Consider the following 27,188-nt stretch of genomic DNA (forward strand, 5'->3'; position numbering starts at 1 on the left):
TTTTGGGGATCTTAAGAATCATATCCCCTCTGCATTTTTGCAGAGGTGGACATGTAAACCTAACTTTTTTTTTCCCCAAAAAGCCCTCAGCCTTAAATTACAGCTCTCCTGTCTCTGTTTTCAACTCTATTACAACTTACTTTGAAGTTTATCATTGCTTTTTCAAGCACTGGTCACAACAGGCCAAAAATAATGAAAGGTTATCTCCAGGTCTCAACACAATTTCCAGAGATTACTAACCTAATCTTTAGTTCTTAATTTTGACAACTTGGAAACCCTACATTTGTTGGAGAAGTGATTAAACATCTTCCTCTTCTATCAAGGGATAAATTAAGATAAATCACATCCTGGAATAATGAAAATCAAATTTCTTCCACTTTAGAGCCTGCCTTCCAAACTTCATCCAAAGAAATTAGCATTCCCATCTGCCTTCAATGTGAAAGTCAGAGTTACATTGCAAGGTACCCATAAGMAATACATTCCAACCAAGTTAGTCCAAAATTCATTCCAGCAATGGCTCCATGTTCATTAGTACACAGGTTCTGCTCATGACTGAATCACCCAGCAGAGCAAACCTGATACACAGTCAAATGTGGGCACAAATGACATTTCTACTGCATTAGCCAGAACACATGATTTGGAGTTTGGGCTGACTTTAGGCTTACTATAGAAAGACAGATGGTATCTGATCCAGGGTAAGGTTTCTCAGAATAGTTAATCCATTAATATTTTAGAACAAAAATGAATCAGTGACTTTATACCAGATACTACTTAGTGCCAGGTAGCTATGACATTTCCATCCCTAGTTTTTTATTTACTGTATCACTGAACAGCTACTTTCATCAGTAAGTCTGCACCTCATAATTTTGTGCCTTTTAGGGAAAGGTTAAGTACAGAACTGGCTCACTGGTGAAGTGTGCCTTGTTGTTTCAGAGAGGGTATGTTCCAGCAAAAAACTGCAGATGGATCTCAGGGCTCTGTTGAAAACACATGCAGAAGACAGGAAACGTGTTGTAAATCATAAGAAAGGTGAAAAACAAGGCAGCTCAAACACTGGTGTCACATCTTCAAAGATAAAACAGCTCTAAAGTACATGAAGAACTACTGTCACCGCAACACACTGAGATTCAAGTGTGATTTTTGCTGCCTTTGCTTAAATGGTACCAACTGTATTGGCCAGGTCACAGTGGTGCTGATTTCATGTTCTGTATTGGCAATATCCTGACACTCCCAGGGGAATACAGTGGGTTAGGGTAATCTGTGTTTTGTGACAGGGTTAGCAAAGAGCATACTGTAACCTGCAGCTCTTCCTTACCTTTGCTTTGCTTTAAAAGAAAACCTGCCCAAATTCTCCTTCTGCTCAGGTACATATTCCTGATCCAGATCTAGATCCCTCCTCACATGGTCCCTGACACCGCAATCTTGCTTCTTCACCTGAGTTTATCTCATAGAGAAATCTCAATCAAGTGAGAAAGAAAAAAAAATAGTAGAAATCATATTGCCCAGTGGTCAGAATTCAATAATGTAACTAAAATAGGTACTAATTTCAAAGTGATACAGAGGTCCCTCTGAAGTCTGGCTACATTTTCTTCATGGAGTAGAAGTCAACATCAATGTTATCAGGAGATAAAGGAAAAGGAGAAGCAAGTATTTACAACATTTAACTTTAATCTTTGACTTTTTAATTTGAAAATTCTTGATTGGAAAAAGGAGTCAAAGAACAAGGAAGAAATCATGCCCYAATTAGATTAGATGGAAGACATCTCATCTGGAAATGTCAAGATCATGGAGAGGCTTTCCAATACCATGAAAATGAAGGATAGGAGGATTTCTAGGATGTCATTTCTCTGAACTGGTTAAAGCGAGTCATTCAGAAAGCAGGGAGGACATCCTCTTTTCAACTAATTATCACTCCCAGGGCTGAGTAGCTCAGAACGAGGCCTGGAGAATTGTAATAGCAGACTTGTCTAGGCTTACAGAGGGGTCAGAAATCATAAAGCATAACTATTAAGCATTTCCTGCTGCCTGTTTGATCTTGGTAAGGGGAATTCTTGCAAGATTCTAGCTGGAAGCTTTTCTGTTCTTCAAAACATGCATATCAGGAATGGAAAGTTTTTTTTCATTATTGATGCAACTGATTACAGGAAACTGATAGATAGACCTGTGCCTGGCAATAAAAATACTGATCAATACCAATCTCCACAGCTGTCTGGCTATGCTTCTCTAKCCTCTTTCCAAATAAGTTGTGTGGCTTGTCATAAGATTATGAACCTGTAACAGTGTACTCCGTGTACTCTGGTTTGCTGGGACAGAGTAAATGGTCTGCAATGGGTCCATAACTTCAATGTGAAGTTTTGATAGCAGATGCACAGTAATCTATCAGACGTTAGGAGAGCTGATACGCTCCAGTGGTCCACTGCTCCAGCCAGTTACATAATGRGTAGATGGAGATGCAGATTAGTGGAAGAAAAAGCTCTGTTGCTATTCTCTTCTAGGCCAAGAGGCTTTGAAGAGCACAGCCATTAAAGATACCAAACAGGAAGAGAGAAAGTCCTCAGCACAGGGAGATCACAAACAATTTAGGACTTGCCAGGTCCCAACCAACACCCAAGACTTGCAGGCTATAAATATGCAGCTGGAGCCAGCTCTCAGCAGGAATCCCTCTCAGCTTTGTGAGAGGGCTGCCTTGTTCTGTAATTCTCACTTCAGCTTCCCAACAGTCCCAMGGAGCAGCCCCATGCAGAGAACTATAAAGCAGCTATAGTCTTTTGATATCTACAACTATCATAACAAGTTGTTTTTGCACTAATTCCCTGGTACACAATCCAAACCCTAACTCCTGTTTTGCAGTGGTTTTGTTGAAGTATTTACTCCTATGGACTGATTAGCCAGCCATGCTTTAAGCTCAATAYTTCTGACCTCCAAGTTATGCTACAGGAAATTATTTTTACTCTTTTTCTGTTCTCAGTCAACCATGGCACCAGATCTTCTTCCTTCTTCCTGGGYTTAAGTATATGCTTCATTTTTGTTGTTTATTATGTCATTCTGACACTTTCTGAAACCCCTGTAGTGTACTGTAATATACCTGCAAAAGGCCAGTGTTAAAGACATTACATGTGAAGAAGAAAAAAAAAAAAAGGATTCTCATAAAAATTGTCACCCACAACAGCACGTTTCTATGGTAATACAGGACTGCTTTGGGTTGTTATGGCAACTAAACCTTTAAAAGCAATAGCATAAAACCAAACCAAAAAAATACAGCATAAAAATGGAGCTTCATCACTGCTCTTCTCAATTCAATAAATAATTCTCAGTCCTCCATCCCCACACAAAGACTAGATGAGGTGTTACAGTGAGCAAAACTCTTTAGGAAGATAAAGAAACCACTTGGCTTCACAGCAATGGGTGTGTGGAGMCTCTTACCACTCTCTTAGAAGTGCTTGTCCACAAACACACCTCTGGCACCAGCAAAACAAATAAAAAGGTGTTGGCAGTGACATTAGACTAATTGCTGACTGCAAGTGGGGGATGGTATCTGCACTACCAGCATTGCAGAAGGGACAGGCCAACATTACCTTGAATTAAATGTTGCATTAGCTTCTTAATGCTACCATGTACTTCATTATTTCCTTGGCAAGTGTTTTTTTCATAGTCAGATTTCACTGCCAAGAAAATTCAGAAAAATTATAGATATGTGAACTTGCCTCTATATAGCCTCACAGAAATTTACTGTGATATATGGTGTTTTTAAATAATCTTAGGTATCAACATACACCATCTTGAATAACTTGTGATGTGTTGCCACTTCTCCTTTTTCCTATTCTTTTTTTCCTGCTCACCATCCAGTATATTTACTCACCCTATTCATCTCCACACGGCTTTCTCATTTATCTACCATCTCTTTCTCATTTGTGCACCATCTATGTCCACTTTCCATTATCATGTTGGAAGGAATTAAATGATCACGAGAGAAGAACTGACAGCATGTGAACATTCTCTTTTACTTCTGCTGAGGTACCTCAAAACTGATACCCCAGAAGAGCATCCCTTTGCTGCCCTGCTTATGCACTTCAGCCTTCCTGAACGTCAGACCTGGCTGAGGTCACCCAACTCTTTTTACTTCTGACCCATAACAGGGGGCTACAGCTGAAAGGAGAACATATTTAAAGACTGTTCCTCCAACTATTCAAATCTTTTTTTAGTTAGCCAAAAAAGGAAGCTGTAAGTTCAAAGCAGGAATGTTTACATAAATCAGGGAATACAGGAACTAGACTTCTTTACTGATATAAACTGGTACCATCCTGTTCAGTCCAATGTTTTATAAAGATAGTTCTTGTCAGCTGAGATGCATTCTTTCAGGATTTCAGGACACCAATGTAACAACATTCAGATTATCATTTCTTGGTAGTATGGATGGGAACATGCACAAATCTTCAAATACTGTAAAAACCTGGTGCCAGTATGACTCTGCAGCAGGTTGGCAAAGCCTATAGAATGTCACTTTGCACCTGCAATAATGATATCCTGAAGCATACAAAAGAAATATTATTACTGTCTATTAAGCATAACACGTGCAGTAAGATGTGTCAATGCACCGAATTAATGAAGTTCAGGAGACCCTGTGCCATTTTCAGAGGTGAGGTGCATTTCAATAAGTTGCTGTGACCGTAAAATTGCAGACATTTAGTGCTGATGACAGAAGAGTGGTGGCACTGAATCAGCCAAGGACAATTTCATAAAAAAGTATGATGGCTCACTTTGCTGTAGGGCTTTGGTCCTGCTCCAAGTTACACATCTCAGCAGGGCAGAAGAGTAAGCATGTGCTAGGTCCTCAGATGGTTCATGCTCTGGCCTATTTGTCAACAGYACCACTGAATGTTGTACCACCTCTTTTGCTATTCCACCTCCACCTCTGTTCCCACCAGACAAATTCTCTTGGTTTGTCAGAACAGCACTTACTTGACAGCTCYCCCAGTCCTTAAGTAGGGAGGAAAAAAACAGAGCATCCTCAAACACAGATATAAGTGGCTTGAGGATTTCACTGAGTTGTGCCAGGAGTTAAAGGCTTTCAAGAATCTGTTCTGCTGACACAGTCCCAGCTCCAGAATGAATTCCAGAAGCATCTGACACAGGGTGTGTGTTACACCAAAGCAGGAATACCATCAGCTTAAATCTTGAGACCTTTTTAAGTATTTAGGCAATGCGATRGAAAAAGAAACTGGCCTGGCTTCTCACCAGGAAAAGTCTAATGTGCTTCTCTTTTAATGACATGAACTTGGGACAAAATTTACTGCAACTATGGATTTTGCACTTAAGGTCCAAATTCTTTTCACGATTATGAATTTCACTGTGGCTAAATGCAGGAAATAAAATATGAATACAGAAAAGTTGTGGACACATTTTGTCCCCAAGTTGTACTGAATGTTTATCAATCACCTTTTGGTGTGTATCTAGAAGGATTAGGAAAAAAATTCTTTTTGTTTTTAGCAGTATCTCAAAGGACAAAAAATGCTTACCMTGAGGAGTGAGAGGGAGTAATGCTCTTTTGTTTAATTGAACTRCTTGGCCCATGCTGAATGCAGCTAGAGATTACTGCAAAGAACATGGAGTGRAGCCAGCTTGAAATATAAGTAAAATAAAGACACTTGGGAGATGCAGAGCAAAGTGGCCCATTACAGACATAGCAGATTTTTTTTTCTTTTATCTTCCTAGGATTAAAATGAGGGGTTCAAATCCTTGATTCTCTAGATTAATTGGAAAAAGGAAGCATGTGAAGGTTCTACTACTTCCACAAAATTGGACTGATTACTGATTTCATTTACATGTCTAACTTTTGGTTCACGTAGCTGTCCCCAGGTTTTGCTCATGGTGCATTTGTGCACAGTGTCAGTGCAGTTATGTAATAAATTGGTTTAATTTTGTACGCACATTTCCCTCTTCCCTGGCTGTGCAGAGAGCAATACCATGCACTCACCCTGCTGATGGGATAATCATGCCATTGACCTCTGGGCAATACATTCTACCTTACAGCTTGAACCTGYGAGACAGATACTCCCCACGCCACTTTACCCTATGCAAATCCATGCGCTGACAAGGACAATATTACAGACATAATTTGCAGCATGAAACCAAAAAGGTGAAATCTCAAATRAGAGCTTTGCAATTGGAAATTGGGCCTTAGGTCCTTAAAAATATGGATTGTTAATGCAGAACAAGGTAGGTTCAGAGAATGTGTCTGGTTTGGAGAGGGAAAAAAACCAGAGTATCAAGTTATTACAATGCACATCACAGAGAACAGTGAAATGTGTATGTGCTTGATAGATTAATGTGATTAGAATGAGTGCCTTAGGCAAGGAGATCTAGCTGTTAAATATCATTCTTTCTTCAGTCCTATTAGTACAACTATCAAACCTTAGAGTAAACTTCATTWGTTAGGTGAATGACCGATGTGTCTCTCCAGCTTGGCTTTTTCCCACATGCACAGATTACTTATCATTACCCATTATTAATTGGTGGACAGGTGGCCACTCCCTCCATATTCAATGCCTGCTCATGCACTTGCTCTGCTTTACTGTCACCARGGGAATGCAGAGTGACTGGCCAGAGGGATTAATTTGTGTGCTCCACCCAAGAAGACAGGCAGACATTCATGTTTGGGGTTTTTCTTAATAGCACTCTAAACCAAATATAATTMAACAAGTTGTATATTGACAGTGAGGGGTACTGAATGCACCTGAGGGGAAGCAGAACAATGTTAACAGACTATAGGAGAAAGCAATCAACCTAAAACATCTATTGGTGGCAGCAGCTCCTGACTGATGTCTCCTTTTTAGTTTGGATGGGGGAGTTATTATTTTCCTCCCTGGTTTCTTCCCACCCCCTGTTCTCATATATTTTCCTTTTAGCACAGCCTACTGGCATCTCATTCCCAGAAATACATTTTCCTCTGCCAATAACAAACATGCAAAGCAGAAGTGCTCCTTCTCTTAGTCTGTATCCTGTGGGAGCTGGGTTTTCTAGCTTCTGAGGAGGCATAGCTTTTGCTAGTCAAGGAAGATGGGGATATGCACTTTACTCCTTTGATGCCATGCTCTGCCCAGATTTCTCTTAATAAATATTTGCAAGGCAGTTCAAAAARCTCTAGGTCCTTTCTCCACAGCTGGAGTACTGGAGATTAATAGAATTAAAGTATTTTTAAATCCTGCAGAAAGAGCTCAGAGGAGAGAGAAACTGTTTTTTTGCTTTAACACTGTGAGTCATACAATGTTTAGGTTGGGTGTTTGATACATCATAGCATCYATGCCAAAAAGACAGCTGTAGAATGAGTGGCAGGATAACAAAGACTGGAGAACAATAATGTAGAAGAAGCACTAAACTAATGTTGAGAAGGCAGAAAAAAGTCCCCAAAATTTCAGGGTTGACAATAAGATTTTATTACAAATCTTGTAGCACGTGGTGGGTTTTTATTCTAAAAACTCCGGTTGTGGCATTAAAAGATGATAAAAAAATATCAGCTTTCATTTATAATTAAAATATCCCTGGCCCCCATGGGAAAAAGTTTGAAAACATGACCAAAGGGTACCCTTGGAAATCAGAATGGAAAAATAAAGAACTCAAATTGTTATTTTATTTTAGAATTTTCCCCACCATGAGTTATACCCTATTTCTACACACAGTTGGCCTTTCACCTCTAAATATTTCTGCTTGATGGCAGAAACAGACAAAGAACCATTCAGCTAAAATAGAACTACAGATGTTTCAGAAACTGCAGCCATTCTATTTTGGCAGCAATTCATAATCAGAATTTTCTGATTATGTCCCTTGTCACATTAAAATCCATAAACTAGAATGTGCACATGCTGATCCATATAATAAACTCTCTCCCTTGGAACTCATTTACTGAGGTCAACCTTCTCACATACTGGCTTCTCAATAAAGGAATATCACAGCAAAGCAAACTGCAATTAGGGGGAAAAAAAAAAAAAAAAGAAAGAAAGGAAGAGAACTCCCATCCAGTCAGCTTATCTGACAAGCATGGAGAGACAGAAGTGTTTTTACCTAGACCCACAGAATCAGCAAGTCCTACCACTCTGTTTGATACCGTCCTGATTACAGCAAAATTAACCCCCAAACACAGTTAGAAACTTGTTCTTTTTCCCCAGATATCCYAACCCCTTACTTTCTTTCTCTCTTCACCAAAATGTATCAGTATTCTCCTATAGTTTCACACACAGATGATAACAGCAGCATTGGAGCACACCACCTCCCAATATTTCTATCAGCTATGGCTAACTAACCAAATTCTTTATCAATGAAGCTTCGAAGATTCTGTAGCAGAAAAGAACACACCACAATACAACAATCAAGAATAGAAAATCTTAAGCAGATAGAGCCTCCACAGGGGCCTTTTCAAAGAGAAACGGTATTTCATCTGTGTAATAACCCTGGGATGAGCTATGCACTGTAGTCTAACCATTAAATASTTACACAAATCTTTCAGAAGCTAACAGATGTTTCTTTTATGAGCAAAGACAAGTGCCATTCGGCCTTTTTAGACACTTATAAAAATTCAGATAATTTCAAGCTAYTTTAATAGCTGCCTGACAATTTTATTAATGCACTCTGCTACAATATGATCCTGTTTCCTTCACAAAAAGACTGACTCATGCCATGGATTTTTATACACACTAAGGTGCATGTTGCTAATGCTCTCCTCTTGATTAGTAAGAAAAGAAAGCCTGTTTTACTGACCAGAGAAAACAGAAAGATCTCGGCAGGCTTTAACACAAACACTGTGTCAGCCCACATAGATCCCGTAGATCCGTCTCAAAATCATCTGGAAGCTTTAATGATTTTTCTCAGTGTAAACTGACAGACTGAAATACAGAACCTGCCCAGAATCAATTCTGCAGCTCAAATACTGGCTTGAGCCACAGGTGTCAATGAATTTTAAATTTTAATCTTGGCAACAACCAAGTATTTTACATCATCACAAGAAGAGCACACCTATAAAAACCACAATCATTGCAGGAGAGTCAAGGGCTGTGACAGGTATAGTTTATTAAAATGGGGTTTCACTGGGAAGAGCCAAATTCAGGGAAATTTATACAGCACCTGCTGACTCTGCCTAACTCTCACCAGTGCCATCAGCATCTCACTTTCTGGCATGCTAAATTTACATACAAATGAAAAGTTATGTGTACGTTTAACATTACAACCTTATGCACAATAGTTCTAGGAAAATAATTACTAAAACCCCTACACAAAGTGTCTGAGGTGCTACCTCAGACATTCTGCAGAGCAATATGCCAAAGCACCCACATGCTGGGTGTCTGCAAGTTTTAAGTTTGGGATTGACTATGTGCCAGTCCCTCTTCAGCTGTAGGCACTTGATCCTGCACCAAAATCACTGCTGACCTTTTCTGGTATTTATGGTGTCAGTATGGATTTTTATCGTTGTTTGAGCTCCTGACACAAAGCAAACAGCTTCTATAGCATGCTTTTATTCATGCAAAGTATGAATATGTGAATCTCAGTATTCCTGTCATGTTTGCCATTTCTCTTTCTTGTATGCTTGGTTAATGGAGGTCAGCTTTCCAGAGAAGACTTACTTTGCACAGATGAACAATAACCCTAGCTCATATTCTCTGGGTGGCTTAACATACAAGTAGAGCTATTTGAAATGCACCAGTTATGCATTATCCAGTCTCTGTTGTTTAATAATACTTTAAATATTCATCATATCAGCTACTGGACTGTGAGACTAACATGCAGCAGTAGTAAGACATCACTGTTGAATACAACCTCTGAGTTCTGACATATATTTACAAATATCATAATGCCCTTTGATGTAGCATTCAGTTTAACACAGAGCTCCTCAACACTGATCTCTATAGGGATTATTCAGGTCTCATTTGTGAGTCTCAGCTGTGACTCATACACAGCAATGGCCTAAAGGAGCCAGGCAGACACTTGGCTCCTTTTGTCACCTGGCACGGGGTAAAGCACAAAGAGAGTCTCTTGCTATTCACATGTGCAGCACCCGGGACACAGAGACTCTGATCTGGACTGAAACTGCAGCCTCTAACACAAATAATTACGATGACTGTTGTAGTCAGGTCCCAAATAAATTCACTGTTGACAAGCCATATTTAACATACAGTTAAATKAAAAATCAGAACCTTGGGAAATAAGAATCTACATTTCAATATCAAGAATTTGTGTGAGCAAAAATAATAAATCCATTAACAGATGTGGTCTTTAAAAGAACTTTAAGATTTCTGGCCCAGAAAATAGCTTCAGACTCATTTTTTTTTCTCACAAGAACTGGCACTGTTTCTGCAATAAAAGCATATTGGTTACTAATCCTTGTTGTCTGAAATACTTTGCAGCACTTCATCCAAGAATACACTATGATCTATAGTCCCACTCTTTTGCCCTTAGGCTAAGTACTTTCTCAAGTTTAGAACTGTCAAAATCTAGTGAAACATAAATAGAAAACATAACCAGTGTCAACTAAGTCACAGAAAACATGCATGACAGGTTATCTTCACCAGACTGGCTGCAGACTCAAACCTTTGAAGTCACTATTTTGGAGGTATACATCAGTCCCAGAGGAAAACAGTCTACCTATCTATAGAGGAAGAGAGAATGAGGCTAAAGCAGAAATGCCCAAATCCCACCTGAAAAGCTGGATATGACTCTTGAAATGTAAGTAACGGGTTCCCAAGGACATATTTATGCATAAAGATTGAAGCTTGTATGTAAAAGGATTAATAATTATACAATCCCCACTGACTCCTAGGAGAAATTGTTAAATGTTACATTGCTTGAGACACTGTTTCAGGCTACAAAAGAGARGTGTGAATTTCTCCCAAAGCCTAAGGTTTCCACTTCAAAGAAGAGATTTTCAAATTTCTGCACTCAGCTACAGAACAGTTAGGTCATTTATTGTAAGGGTGTATGCAAAGAGCTTATCGCAAAAGGGCAGAAGAGCAATAATTTACAAAGAAATACTACTCCCTTTTTGCATCTACAGAGCGAATGCAGTGGCACCTTTACCACCTAAAATATTAAATTACTATGTAAGGGTCTGATCTTTCCAGCAACTCTTAAGATGACTGGAAGGAAAACCTTTGCAGAACAAGGATTCTGGGTGCTATTTAAAGGTGCTATTGCAGGTGCTATTTAAAACATACTGTAGGCCCTTCTACACAGCAGATCAGACTTGGTTAAATTACAAGACAGTCCTGAACCGAATTTTTTCCAAGCATGGTGCCTGAGAAAAATGGAATCTGAGCTACTGGTCTCCCTTTGTCACTATTTTCATTGGGAAAAAAAGTCTTCCCAGGCASAGAAAGAATCACAGACTCTAGGACCTTCCCTCTATGAGTGGCTGCAATTTGGAAAAGGGTGTGCTGGACTGCCTCATCAGTTATCTTGCAGCAACCTGCAGAMAGAAGCTCTTGCCTTTTCTGCACTRAGGTGAAAAATTCTTTAATTWGCTCAAAAAGCATSCTGGTGTAAGMMGGTTTATCATGGTGGCTTCTAGCCAGTAACTGGGTGTTGGACCATTTCCAGAAGGACTCCCAGTGGGTCTAAAGCTGCCCTCCTAACTGGGGTTGGGTGCAGGGTCAGGTTCATTTGGAGAGCAGCATTGCCCTTCATAGGAGTTTTATGACTCTTCTGTTTATGTAATATCTCAACAAATATACTAGATTGCCCCAAAGAAATCTTCATAAACTTACCTGGGGCTTCTAAGAGAGRAACTAAGAAGAGATTAAAACATGAATTCAGTAAAATATCCTTTAAAGAAGTATTCGGGGCTAATGACAGAAGACAATATTTGAATCTTTTGTAATGCTGGCAGGAGAAATAAAAAGATACTTAGGAAAACTTGACAATCACCACAAGAATCCAGGATAAACTTTTACAAAGCAGTAAAAGAGACTTAGTGTCTCTCCAACTTACTTGCCCTTCCTTCTATTTCCATTGAATCACAGAACAAAACAATTATTYARGTTGAAAAAGACCYTYAYGTCCTACCATCAAAGTAACRTGAYCAAGTCCACCACTAAACCCTGTCCCGASGTGCTGCACATACACAGCTTTTAAATGCACCCGGGGATGGTGATGCCACAACCTCTGGGCAATCTGTTCCAATGCTTGTCAACCCTTTCCATGAAGAAATTTTCTGTTGCCCTTCTCTGGACCTGCTCCACCACCTCCATGTTCCTCTTGTAGTGAGGGGCCCCGAATTGGACACAGCCCTTGAGKTGTGGCCTCACCAGTGCCAAGTACAGGGGGACAATCCCTGCCCTGGTCCTGACCAGCAGTCACACCACTGCTGACCCAGGTCAGGATGTCACTGGCCTTTGTGGCCACCTGGGCAYACCTGGCTCATGCTCAGCTGCTGTTGACCAGCACCCCCAGTTCCTTTCCCACTGGACAGTTTTCCAGCCATTCTGCCCCAAACCTGTAGCAGTGCATAGGGGTTGTTGAGCCTCAAGTGCAGGACCCAGCACTCTGCCTTGTAGAAACTCACAGAACTGGGCCTTGGTCCATCAGTCCAACCTGTMCAGAGCTTTCCTGCTCTCCAAGATATCAATACTCCCACTCAACTTGGCGCAGGTTGAGCGCATTTGATCTCCTCGTCCAGATCACTGATAAAGATATTAAATCAAACTGGCCCCAAAACTGAGCCCTGGGAGACACCACTGGGGAYCAGCTGCCAAATGGATTTAGCTCCATTCAGCACCCYTCTCTGGGCYTGGCCATCCAGACAGTTTTTTACCAGAGAACACATCTAAGCCATGGGAAGCCAGTTGCTGTGGGAATGCTGTGGGAAACTATGTCAAAGGCTTTACCAAAGTTTAGGCAGATAACATCCACAGCCTTTCCATCATCCATAARTGGGTCACCTTGGCACAGGAGGAGACCRTGTGGGTCAAGCARGACCTSCCTTTCACAAACCCATGCTGATGGGGCCTGTTSTCCCCATTGTCCTGCACATGCTGCACGATGGCAACCAAGGTGACCCGCTCCATGACTTTCCCAGGCACCAAGGCCAGGCTGACAGGTCTGTAATTCCTCAAATCCTCCTTCTGGCCCTTCCTGTAGATGGGCATCACATTTATTAAACTTCCAGTCCACTGGGACCTCCTCAGTTAGCCAGGTCTGCTGACTGATTCAGCTGGGCACTGCCCCTGGCTGGCTCCCTACCCAGCTGTGTCAGGAAATTATCTTCCACACACTCCAGCAACTTCCTGGACTGTTTCCTCTCCCCTGTGTTRTATTTACAGCAGACCTCTGGTAAGTTCATGGCCCCCATGAGAACAAGGACTAGTGATTGTGAGACTTCCCAGCTGCTTATAGAATATTTCTTCTGCCTCCTCATCCCAGCTGGGGGATCTACAACAGACTCCCACATGGTATCTGCTTCATTGGCTTTCCCTCCGATTTTTACCCTTAAACACTCAATTCTGCTATCACCATCCCCAAGGTTATCTTTGCTAATGGAACTGCAGCCTGTGACACAGCCTGAAGAACAACCCTGTGCTGGGACACTTTCTCTCTCCTCCCCACCATTTAGGATCCCAAGTCCTCTCCCAGCCCTGCTCAACACTTGGAGCTATTGGGATTGTCTCATCTATTCTTTGTGCACGACTGCCTGGGAGATGATGGGATGTAAACACTGACCAGTTTACTGCCAGGATTAAAAAATTGTGGAGAAGCAGGCAGTCAGCTGGGATTGAAAAGACATACTGGACAAGTTACAAAACCATGCACTTGGGAGTTGTGCTATGTATGYTATGAGGGCAGTAGCACAGGAATGCTGTCTCCTTGTGTAAGTTAAAGCTTTTCACAGCTCTAATCAGATGAACATTCTTGCCTAGTTCTATGGAGACTGATTTACACACACGTTTTACTTCCATTAATTATTCTTCTCCATATTTTCATATTTTCTGACTGTATTTTCTTTCAATCTTGCATCTGCCTCTGCTCCATGTTCCYCTCTTTACAAGCAGTCTTTATGCTTGGTTTCATTCCTGCAATAAACAAGCAAGGGATCTTCWTTGAAAGTATGACAGAAAATACAASCAAGGAGAAAATCCCCCTCATTGTCTCAATTAAGATTTTTCTGTCTTTGACCATGCAGTCCTCTATGCCCAAGTTCAGTTTTTCCACATTTCTTTTCCTGCAATGTCATGCTAATACACCAAATTCAGTCAAATACTGTGATTAACAGGACAGCTGCACACAGTACAATAACACAGCASTACTTCCTATGCATACATTTATGTTACTTATGGTTGTCAAGGTGTATATTTACATGAAACTCAAGGTTCAGTGGAGGAAAGGTTTGGTGAAGAGGTCTGAACAATACTTGAAGAGGAGGAAAAATTTTATATTCCTTAACGAAGAAAGCCTGTGAATAATTCAGTTCAGTAAAAAGAYGATTGCTTATGGCTTGCTGGAAGGACATCAGCGTGTCCACAGAAGGGAAACAAGATGCATCAAGAAGCACTAGAACCCAGTCCTTGACAGTAGAGCTAAAGATAATTGGTCCTGCCCCATAGCTGGGTACTGGGAAAGGCTGGTTGTGGATTTCAGCAGGGAATAAGTACAGTAAATGCCCTCTTTCCCATTTCTTCTAATGGTACTTTGGCTTCTCTGAATGACTACTCCCATTTGCTTAGGCTGACTTTGCTTGAGATGATTTTGAGACAGCTGATGGAACACATCAAGGCTACTCTATTGCAGGTTGTAAACATTTAAACCAGGATGCTGGAATACTCCTGCACTTACCAGCACTGCAATACATATTCTGAGGGCAAGAGGAGAACAACAGGGTATGTCACTGATTTTGAACAGCTGGCAATACTGGAACCTGGGAGAATTAAATGGTTTAGCAGTGTGCTAGCCAGAAAGTGCTCTTATTTGTGACACAGTAGTGGRGAACTTTCTTGTAATCATCTCCATACAGAGTTACTTCAAAGGTCTCCTTTCTTGGTACAACTACAAAATACATTTTCAAGGAGCTGTAAGAAATGAGAATAGGTAGGGAAAACTATTTTAGGTGCTTTAAATCCAGAAMCCTTTACCAACTTATTAAGAAGAGGAAGCAGCAACTTATTTCTAGTCACGTGTAACTCGGCTTGCATCATTTTCCTCCCTGGCTCAAGAATGATCCCAACTTCATTCATTTTCAATGCTTACATGGAAATAATTAATTTTTATTAATAAAATACATAATAAAACCCAAGTTCTTCCAAGCATAGAACAAAAAGAGATATTGAATGGTACATAACTACAGCATGCTCATAATTCTCTATCATCKACTGTATTTCCAGGCTCTCACCTGCCCCAAATAATCAGACCAATATAATAAGCTACATATATAATTGGTGTTGTCAATCATTCTATACAGAACATCATGGAGAAAAGAGCTTAAAAAGCAAACAACTATATTCAAACACCAAAAACTGAAGAAGTGGAAACATTTAACAAATCTCAGGTAGCCCTTTCACCCCCACTATATTGCCTGTCTTATCATTCTCCCTCCCCCCTCAAACAAGGACAGTAAAAAAAAAGTCATTAAAATACCTTTGAACTTGTGAAAGACGGCCCATAGCTCAGCAATGTCAGTGGCAAAAGTAATGTCTGTGTCGAGGACAATGACTCGCTCAAGATTGGAAGGTAGAGTCTTAGTCAGAACCAACTTCATCAGCCCGTAAATTCCAGAGTAGTGTTTGTTGGGGATCCAAGACACTTCAGACTTGACAGGAAATGGGAAGTGGCAAAGAGGAAGAAAAAAATAATCTTCATTAGAAAGAGAAACTTTTCCTGATGCTAATTTCTTGTTACAGTGGAAGATCTCTGAGGTGGAAAGTCATCTAAAATCCTGGTTTTAAATTTACTTCAGAAGCTCTCAAGTTCATTAAAGTTTCTGAAAGTTTAGGTAAAAGAGTTTTCAGAGGCAACCTCTTTAAACAACATAATTAAAATTAACTGAGGCTTTCTGGTCTTATACAATTCATTCTGAGACATCCATGTATCCTGATAAAATTGAAATATATTCTTCATCTAAAATCACAGGTATATTGTATGTTACTTTCATTCTCAACCAAAAAAAAAATCTGTCATTCTCAAAATTGTCAGACTGATGCAGAAGTAACAAGAATAGTATTTMCCTTATTTTTTTAATAGATTTGGAGGTCAGAATTTCAAAAGACCAGTCATTTGAAATAATGGGCCAGAAAATTGCAAGAAATTMTTTTCTTACAAACTCAAATTTTTCTTAAGACTTACATCTTTAACTTAAAACTACTGAGATCACACAGACATGCTCAAAAGTAGAGACCATGACAGAACATTTTTATCCACATTTTTTGTTTCATGTATTCAATGTAGCAAACTCAAACATTTTCATTTCTTCAGTAAGGGCTAAACAAAACATTTTTACAGCTGCTAAAATAAAGTTGGGAAACTGAATTTTGTAATGCATTGTACTATTGGCACTATGATGYTCCATGAGCTATGTTTAGTTTCCTTTCTATGAGACTAAAGCTCTGAAGTATCAAAAGTAACTGCTTAAAGTGAGATACAGAACTTTTTGAAAAGTTCCTATTTCCCTGTCTGAAACTCCTCTTGTTTGCTTTAATTGCACTACAATTCCCAGATTTTAAGTTTTCTTCTTGAGTCATCATCTCATTAACTTCAATTAATATTCTGTCTTCAGGGGACTTGAGTGAGATAGATTTTGGGATCTGTCCTGGTATGTTACACTTTGGACAAAGTAGGCAGAACCTAATTGTGCTCATAAAACTGAGGTTTATTCTGTTGTTTAACTATCCTGTATTTATTCACTGCCACTGTAAATTTTATTATATGAAACATTTGCACAGAAAAGCTAATTTCCCCTAAAATCCTTAAAGAAAGCACTCTATAAGAGAATAAGTTCCTAAATTTGAAAGTTGGAAGCATGGCTGAAGAAAGGCTAGTAATAGGTGCTTAGAGCACATTTCTTTTTGAATATGAAGTRAGAAGGCCTCTGATGATATAACCGGACCTGCTTTATTCCCTTTAAAACAGCACACAACTTTTCTTTGTATTCTCAGGATTCCTGTACCTGAGCACTCAGTACAGGACACACCTGTACACTCTCTCACTACAAAGTTCACCAAAAAGACAGAGGGAAGTAAAGCAAACCTTCAAGGACAAAGACTAGAATTTAAGGGGGAAGGCAGGAAAAGCAGGTTATCATAAACTAAAAACAGAAAAGCGCAAACTGAGGTGTGAAGTTCTGTTTGGTTTACTGAAAACTCAATGCTCCCCAGAAATGTGTTTTGTGTGTAACAGATAATTTCAAATTCACACTCTCAAAACTCTAGCAATCTGTGGTCCCTGCTCTCCCACATGGTGGCTGTGGGAATGGACCATCACATCAAGGTGTCAGCAAATCAGAATCTASTTTGCTTCTGCAAACCATACTGTTCTGAATCTGCCACTTGGTATCCTTGGGCTAGACTAGTCATACCTGACACRTAGAAAGAATCATTTTACAGACTTGAGCTTGCTTGTACCCATTGCTATGTTACTGATTTTGGATGACATGTCTTTCATTTTATTAGTTGAAATATTTCTCCAGAACAAGACCCAGTATGCTTATGTAAATAGGCCTAATAAGGTAGGGGTTCACATGTTGCATAAAGAATAGCCTGAGACAAAGAGCCTGAGACAAAGAGCCTGAGACAAACAGGGAAGGTAAACGGTGGCTGGAAAAGTAAATCACCTTCAAGGTGCAGTTATTTCCTCTGCTCTCAGGATTTCCAATTTCTATCTGCCATGTATCACTGCAGGGAAGAAGCCCCTGTCTGGCAGTTCCCGCTGATCTGGCACACAGAAAACAAAAGCCTGCCATCCTGAAGCCTGATGTCTGAAGGGATCACTTTCAAAATGAAAGGGGCAGCCCCTATTCCAAATGGCCCACCACAGGTGCCTAGCACGTGTGGATTTRAGGATATGTTGAAGCTTGGACTCTCAATCGATTCAATTTATCCCCTGTTTTCTCTCCTGTGATGCACAGTTGACTAAGACACAAACAGAGATCCTAATTAGTCCCCAGCATAATTTCTTCATGGCTTTGCTATTAATGAATAATGTAACAGYTCCAAATTCATGTTAAGGAAAACTYCTTRCACTACAGAAGAGCACTGTGAAGGCTCACTCTCTGGGCACTACATTTAGTCTTATGAGAATAAATAGAAGGGCATGAATCTGGAATAAGTGCTTAGTCCTTGTCCTAGTTTTGGCCAGGATCTGGAGGTTATTCTGTATCACCTCAAATCATTGCTGGGGGCGGGGGGAAGGGACTCTGTCTTCTGAGCAGAARGGTGTGGCTTCTGGTCAAAAAAAAWTTCCAAATATTATCTAAGTACTTTCTGTAAGCTTTAATACAATTTTGTTTCTCTAGCATAGCTAAAATGGCCCATATATGGCATGTTTGTGAGTCATCTGCTTAYAAGATCAGAGGTGGCTTCAGAGAACAAACACTCCTAGAAGATAGATACACCAGGAACATTAAAAAATAAAATTAGTAAAAGGCGAGAGTGAAACAAAAAAGTGTGACATCCTCTGCCATTTGTGTAATTTCCAGTTCYGCAGAAATAGCACACCTTGGATCTCTAGCTCTCAAGATCTGTAATTTTGTTCATGAGGAAAGAGTAWAGAAAAGCATTTAGCTGGTACTGACATTGATTCTTTTAATTTAAGTGAAATAGCATTTACTCACTAAAGGTCTTTCATCAGAACCATCTTTATTCTTCTCATAATTGAAGACTGAAAACACACTAAAGTATCTAAATGACTTGAATATAAAAATCACATGCCCATGAGTCTGCATGCAGCACACAACAGATCACCTGGTAAACRCCAGACAAGTGGGAGCAACAGTTTCCACGTTCAGATACACTTCACCAGCAAGTTGTCTTCCCTAACTGTGTTCCACCTCTGAGAAAAGCTGACTAAATCACAGTTGCTGTACACAGCCTGACTCAGCTTTCTCACAGTTGTTACCACTGTATAAATGTTCATTACAGTTAACAAGTGTCATGTTACGAGAGGTCTGACAYAGAGCTTTAAATCACGTTTCCCTGTTTCCTTGACTGAGAGGGGGAAATGGTGGCTCATTCTCTGTGAACAAACTACATAGTGAGTACAATGACAAGTATTTAGGTACTTTTATTTYTGAAACACTTGAGTCTAGTTGACCATACATTACAATCACAAAACACAACTCTTGTACCAATACTGACTAATCCACAGCTCTAAGTGAAGTATCTGTACAAGGACAGGACACTTGGGCCTCCTTGAAAGAAAGGGAAACTTGGGATTTGTAGACTTAGCATAAAACAAGTTTGGAAAACAGTACYAACATGAACAGAATGAGTGAATGAAGGCCAAAATACTTATGAGTGCCTGTACTGGCCCCATGTATATTCCCATTCTGCACAATTTGCACCGAGTTTTGGAGCTACTGGTACTTTTGTTGATTAGCAACTTTGGTGGATTTTTCATCCATGAATTAGGATATAGTTTCATATTCCSTAGAAGTCACATTAATTAAATTCAATTATTATTACATTTCTGTTTTTACCTCATGCTCTTAAAGGTTATCAGTCTTGCATCCCAAGATACTTTGTTTGCAAATATGACACTTCTCTTTTCCACATTACTAAAATAATGGTAAACAGAGCAGTATGATGAAGCCCAAGAAAAGAGATGATGTTTCAGCTGTCTTACCTTAGTGCTTGTTTATATATACACAGAATGAAGCATCTAGCAAGCACAAAAGCAGAGAGAAGATAAACTAAGCCTATATTGGACTGTGGAACTGTACATGTTTCTCTCATTTTTTACTCTCTTCTCTAAAGCACTGGATGTTGATGGAAAGCCTAACACCCTGATTTGCTATGTGCTTCTTGGATTGGGAGGTGACATATAATAGYGCCATGAAAAAAAGCTCTCAAAAGTTTCAGCTATCAACTGCATAAACTTAAAACTGCATTTCCCTTTMATAAATAAAAGCTTCCCTTCAAAAACCATTTCCCCAGTTAACAACTTCTGATTACCTCTGTGTCAAAACAAAATGCTATCCTGACCTTTCCTGATGAATAGGATGTACGTACAACATCACAAAACCACGGAGTGAGCTTGGAAGGGACGTTTGTAGCCATTTGGTCCGACCTCCCCCTGGCACAGCCACCCAGAGTCAGTTGCACGGTGCCATGTCCAGATGGATTTTGACTGTGTCCAGGGATGGGGACTCCAAAATCTCACTGGGCAACCTGTGCCAGTGCTCAGTTATCCTCACAGTTAAAGAGTRTTTTACTGATGTTCAGAGAGCTCCTCCTGTATTCCAGTTTGTGCCCACTGCCCCTATTTCTGTCCCTGGGGACCTCTGAAAAGARCCTGGCTCTGTCTTTTTCACACCCTCTCTCCAAGTATTTATGTACAATGACAAGATCCCCCTCCAAGCCTTCTCTTCCATAGCAGAACAGTTTCAGCTCTCTCACCTTTCCTTGGATGTGAGGCAGTTCAGTYCCTTCACCACCTTAGTGGCCCGTGGCAGGATTCTCCATTATTTTCATGTCTATCTTGTACTGAGGTGCCCAGAACTCAGCCTGAACCCAGCCCTYCAGGAGTGGCCTCAGCAGTGCTGAGCAGAGAAGGGTCACCTCCCTTGATGTGCTGTCAATATTTTGTCTAATACAAGTATTGTTGCAAGGGCAAATTCCTGGCTCATGTTCAACCTGGTGTCCACCAGGATCCCCAGRGCCTTTTCTGCCAAGTCTCTTTCCAGCTGGGCAGCCCTCAGCGTGTCCTGGCACATGGGGTAGTCCCCATGTGCAAGATTCTGCACTCTTGTTGAACKTCATGATGYTCCTGTCAGATCCCYTCCTCTGTTAAAAGAGTWATTTTCTTAATGAAATTCCTCACTGCCCCACGAAATACATAGCACCATAGCACCCTCTGAGCTGCAAAAAGCCCTTCTTGTTCAGTGTGGTAAGATGGAATTTTGGCTGATGAACTGTTTTTCCYGATAGCATGTCCTTAAACCCTTTCTCCTGGAAAAATGCAACCTTCAATACCGTATTGATTTTGCCACTACATTCAGTGCATCTTCCTAGATATGCCTGGGAAAAAAAAATCAATCAAAACAATCCAGAGCTATGACAGAGTGTCCCCTTCCCCACTCCAAATAAAAGACATCCTTGCTGCTCAGCTGACTCCACAAAAGCACCAGGAAGGTCAGTGCCTTGCAAGAGCCTGTAGGTCAGACAGGCTGGGGTGATACACCGGGCTAACAGCAGCCCTGGAGGCACAACTGCATGCCTTGTTCCTCAGCTCAGAGGTGGGCTCATAAATGGCTCAAACTAAACCAAATCCCACCACYACTCAGACTCAATGGCTGCAGATTCCCTGTGCTGGGAAAACAGCCAGCAGCAAATAGAAGTTAGAAAACAGAAAAGGCAGGGGGAAGTAGAAAATKCAGTCTGTAGATTTTGCCTCCCCAGGGCTTTCATGCCAGGTTTTACCATTAAAAACATATTGCATCTAGAATAAACTSATTAAAATAAAGAGAAATGTGAATTGGGTTTTTTAATGAATGACTAAATGGAAACATGGTTATCTAAAAGTATTCAGCATCTACTTGSTCTTAAGAACTTCAACGTAGGCCCTATCTTCCTTGAAAATTGCATCAGGTGATAAACTAACTTCAAAATCTTTTAAAAAAGCCAAACACAGCAAAACTTCCAGGACACAGCAAAACCATAGAGTGTTTTAGATACAAACGAGTTGTAGCTGAATTGTATCTGACACTGATCTGAAAACTAGTGCAATCTACATGGCAAAAGAACTCTGTGAAGGAAAAGCAAAGTCTTTTGTAGCTTCTGGCTTCAGGCAACCCTTACAAATGTCCCGGGCTTGGGAAACAACCCTGAAATTTTGATGTGTGAATCAGGGAACAATACACATTATTTCCTCAGATTGGAGAAATAATTTTCTAGACACAGCTGACAACTTTTCACAGCTTTTTCATTACTGGCTTAGTGCTTTGCTGCTACTATGAACATTACAAGTAGCAAGGTTTTTTAAATCATGTGGCCTTCATTTAAGACAAAACTAACAGAACTGGAGCTTTCATGTCATTTCTAAACTGGAGGAAAATACTGCCACTATATTTATGATGATCATATTTTGTGATTTSCAATACAAAGCATAAGAAGAGGGGATAAACAAACAATATTGATTTGCTGGCACAGGACAGGAAGTTTTTTTGATGCACAGTTTTTCTCATCACTGTTTTTCACACAGAGAGAACTTCATGCTGCTGTGAATATATGCCATACCTCTTCCCAYATTCCTGAAACTTGAGTCACAATTCCAGCAGCACTAGCACCAATCAGGATTAGTTCCAGGATAACCCTTCCCATTTCACATTGCCTATACCTCACAATATTTAAGGTCTTTGCAGGAGCATGTAACTGATCCCCTTTCTCACCCTCTTGCTTCCAGGAGAGCAGTATCAATACCTTGTTGCTGGGACTGTGTTAACTGAATCATTGAGAAAGGAGAMAACTCAGCTGGCATTTAAATATGAGTAAACATTCATGCCTGCAAATTTCTTTTTTACACATAACAGTGATAATAATAAAAAAATACCAACCTAGACTGAGATAGAGAAATACCAAGTCACAAAAAATCCTGAGAGGAAGGTTACTGTCACCATCAATATTTTTCTCAGAAAGAATGCCAGAAAGAATCTCCTTGCATCTCACCTTCAGAAAMTCACTGACTTTGCTCCATCGTTGTCAGGCATCCAGCAAACAGAAACAGAAGAGCCTTATTGAAACAAAACCAGACTCTTTTATTAATGTTTGCTGGATATTTTGCATCTTCAACATTGAATTTAGTTTTTTCTTGGGTTATTTGATTGTACTGGTATTCCAYCCTCCCCACTATAACAAGTCCTTACTATTTATATGGATGGTTGTCAAGGAAACCAAAATTCAGCAAAGCTGGGTAACTTTTCTAGATTCAGGATTTCTGGTTTCTAAGTATTTTAAGAAATAATAATAACTTGCACTGAGAAACAACTGTAAAGAGAAAGGAATTTATACATGTTAGCTAAAATAATTTTTCTATTTCTGCTGGCCTTTTTGGCTGTTGTTCTTACTCATCAGAGAAGCACTGGTGACTTTAATAGAATTCTCTCTCATCTTTCACTTTAAGAAACAGATGATATCTTCCACACATGTATGCAACAAGTCTGGATATGAACAGCAGTGAGCAAAAAGGTYGAGATAGAAATGGATGATTATTTGAACCTCTGGGTCCTGGATAATGTAGAGCAAATGCAGAGACCGTGGARTAAGCCACAAATGGAAGGGAAGATTAGATATTAAAAAGGCAGAACAAACAAAACCTCCCAAATCAGSATCAGCATATAGCAAGGGAAAATAACTGCAAATTAATTCTCATCTCTGTAGCAAAGCCCATAACACAGTCTGATTGATGCTGAGGGTTTTATTTCTTCTTTTTTTTTTTTTCTTTCTTTCCAAATCTCTCACCAATACACACATGCACACAAAGGGCAGACAAGTGGGAAAAACCTGATTTAAGGATGCTTCTTCAAAACAACTTCTTAATAACAAAATTAACTGAGGTGCCAAGAGTTTATCCAAGCTCTGGTTTTGGAGCCAATATGCTTTATATGGATGCAACTGCAGACATAAATAAAACTGATGTGGGTTTTTTGGCTTCTGCCATTTAGGTAACAAGGCATTCAGCCATACAGCTTGTTCAGAAATGAAATGACCAAAAGGGTAATTCACCTACAGGGATCTTTAAGGACTATCTCCCTCCCCTTAGGTATTTGACTGGCTTTTCTCTCACCTTGTTTAGCCCCATCAAAATAAAATGGCCACTTTCCATTTGAGTCCTTTTCTTTACTCTCATTTGAGAATTTCTAAATTTCTTCACTGTTTTTTGCTATCTCCAAAATGCTGAATGCACTTGTTGTGTTCCTCTCTTCATTTGAGCAAGATGGGATTGCAGAATGGAAAAGCCTGGCCAATCTCAGTTAGTGCTGTTGTAGYTCCTTTGGGGCCTCTGGCCTCAACTCCAGCTGTTTTCAGTGGAGCAGACAAGGGTGGAGGACCTACAAGAGTCTGAGCATCCCAAGAGAGGTCAGTGTGAACCAGCCAAACACCAGTCTCCCAGTCCCACTTCTCCAGAAGAGGCAAAAGTACAAATCTTCCCTAAAAGATAAGGTAAAGCCTTTTTTTTTTTTTTTTCCTTCCTGTCAGTGAATGAGTGAAAGGAGACAAACAAGCTGCAGTAGATAAAATGGCAGGAAGCCAAAGCTTTCTGCAAAAAGCTGACTGACAGGTAGGCCTGGCTAGAATTTGCCCAGTGGTGAAAACTCATGGCTGCCCTTCTYGCTTCATCTGTATGGGAAGATAAGAAAGATCAATTGCCTGCTTTAATTGCTAGTGAACTCAGTCAACAAGCTCTTTGTATGAATTCATCAGGGGAGATACAAATCCATGAAAATATTATCGGTGTCAGCTTTTTGACTTTAGTAACTATGCAAGTACATGCACATTAGCTGCAGCCATTTCATGTTCTAGCAAATTTCCATGCAGCTCCTGGGGGTCAAAGTCCATAGGCACACAATCTGTATTTTGCATGATGTCAGGATAATAAACAAGTGTTGTCAAGATTCATTGTCCAGAATAAAAAGCAACACCATATCCTGCATAAACAYAAATTATGTTGGATAAACAACAGCCTCAACTCACTTCAAATTTATCTGAAGTGGGATTCTTTCCCTACAGGAAAATAGTTTTTTAAGGATGATGAAAGAAGGTTGCAGAACAGTTATAGGGACTATTGCTAGCTGAGTAATGCTTGGCAGGAGATTGCAGGTCTAAAATACTAGTTACCATGCACAAAAAAAATCCCCAAACACCAAAAATACTGAGGGAATGCCTTCCCACTCCTTTAAGCCTGAAAGATCCCTGTCCTGWTCGTATCCATACAAAACAGCATTCATCAGCCAGAGCTGCAAAATAAAGAMTCATAGAATGACATTATCTCAAGTTAGAATGGACCCATAAGAATCATCACATCCAACTCCCTGCTCCACACAGGACTACCTAAAACTAAATCATATGACTAAGATGGTCAGGCTTGGAGTCGTGRCCAGAGTTCAAGAGCTTTGTGAAATGACCCTGGGAAGACTGTTAGAGTGACCAACCAACSTCTCAGTGAAGAATCTTCCTGACGTCCTAGAATGATTTGTGGAAAGGATGTGGGAATGCAGGTTCACCAAACCTCTGACTTCCTAACACAAAGTCAAAACATAGCAAATACATATGAGAAAAATGATCCATTCTCCTATTCAGAAGAAAATCCCTACCTACTATCAGGCATCTCACCAGTAAAATCACTTTTTCCAGACCTAAGCTTTTACTGTTTCTGCCTAAAGAGTAAGAATGGTAAAACTTCAACATCTGAAAATGCTGCACCAAAAAAAGGCCATTAGTGGGTGGAAAGCACATCCAGCTAGTGGAATAAATGCCATATTCCATAAAGAACTCTTATGTCTCTTATTTTCAGCAAAAGCAAAGAATTTGCAGGAAAAMAAATCATCCTCCATCCTGCAGAGTTGGAGGCCAGGTGAGTGGAACTTCTTACATCGCAATTATTGCTTCATGGAAACAAAAATTACGTGAAGCAGTGTTCTTTTCTCCAATGGTAAGTATTGTAATAGATCAAAACTCCTGGGGACTAAAATGCTCCAGGAATACATCTGGAATAAAAAGAATAATAAGGGATAAGAAGTATTACAATTATGAACAAGCAAAACTAACAATAGCCTAATGTAAGAAGCAATGAATGTGACAGGGGGCGAAAAAGTGTTCTTTTTCTTTGTTTTTAGCAGGAGCTAAGATGTCTCTCAAACAGTGCAGCACTAACTGGAGAAACAACCTGAAGAAAATAAAGACATTGGGAAAACTGGGCTCATTCAAAGCAAGAAATGCTGAACTTGAAGTTTATGGCATCAGTTTAGTTAACTGCCCAGCTTCTGGTTAAATACCATCAAATACTTCAGACAACAGTGAATTTGCATGAGTAGTGTTTAAATGAAGTGTCCATGTAACARGCACACAACACTTAAAACTTTTTGAAGCACTCCTTGAAACACCTGTGAAGACTAAGACCACCATCAGCACCCTAATTCCAWGTACTCTTGTAGTTTCACCCTAAACACCATCAGATAAAATGGCAATCAGACAGGTGAACCCAGATCCTGAATGTCTCATTAAAACAGTWCTGATGGGACTATTTAATAGGCTTTCATCTGTGTCAGCTAAAAACTGTTGAATCCATTCAGTTGTGAAAGGGGTCAAACCCGAAGTAATGGAAGAGCATATGGGAAAATTACCAGGGGATCAAAATAATACTCAGTTCTCATCTTTCTTCCTGAAAGGGTGAGACCCAGCCACTATCAACTGAAGTTCAAAGAATAAAACTTTCACAGGATTAAATCTTGTGATCTGAAATCTAGTAGTTTTAAGAGAAATGAYTCAGGTCAAATTACCATCAGTGGAATCTCATTAATAACCTTACTATGTACCTCATAAAATGAAACTTTGCAGGATTGCAGATTGACCTGAAAAGTGATAACTCCACTAACAAAATTTCTCAATTTAGAAGTTCAAACGTTCTCATATTAAGTTGACTCAAAAGGAGGGATTATCAATGGCATTTCATTAATAATGTTATTATAGATCCCCCCTTTAAAGCAAGTCCTCAGACTAAAATCAGCCTGAACACCCTTATGCAGAGTCTTCAGAAGAGTTATGAGAAGAGTGACTTCCCTGTGTGCTTGTGCAGTACCAGGCATACAGCATGGTTTGACATTTCCAATGCTCTGAAAAAGTGTCCCACAAAAAGGTGAACAAACAAAATTAACACCATTTTTCTCCACAAGAATGACTTTTTCAGCTCCAGTCCTTCAGAATATTTTATGCCTACACTGCCTGCTGACCTGCTCTACGGAAAGCGGCTCACATCTGATCTGTTGTCCTTGAATCTCAGTTGTTTCTCAAAAA

General features: G+C 40.0%; 1 protein-coding gene across 2 annotated transcripts in view; it reads right to left on the minus strand.

Moving 5' to 3' along the window:
- Positions 1 to 27,188, minus strand: part of LOC130585316 (xylosyl- and glucuronyltransferase LARGE1) — a 273,505-nt gene that overhangs the window by 96,194 nt on the left and 150,123 nt on the right. For both annotated transcript variants that reach the window (XM_057385770.1, XM_057385761.1), the window contains one exon: positions 15,607 to 15,778. In XM_057385770.1, the coding sequence (XP_057241753.1) occupies positions 15,607 to 15,778 (172 nt within the window). The remainder of the gene's footprint in view (positions 1 to 15,606; positions 15,779 to 27,188) is intronic.

Source organism: Malurus melanocephalus, unplaced genomic scaffold (genome assembly GCF_030028575.1).
Source record: "Malurus melanocephalus ecotype Western Australia unplaced genomic scaffold, MMel_1.1 scaffold_16, whole genome shotgun sequence".
Taxonomy (NCBI): domain Eukaryota; kingdom Metazoa; phylum Chordata; class Aves; order Passeriformes; family Maluridae; genus Malurus; species Malurus melanocephalus.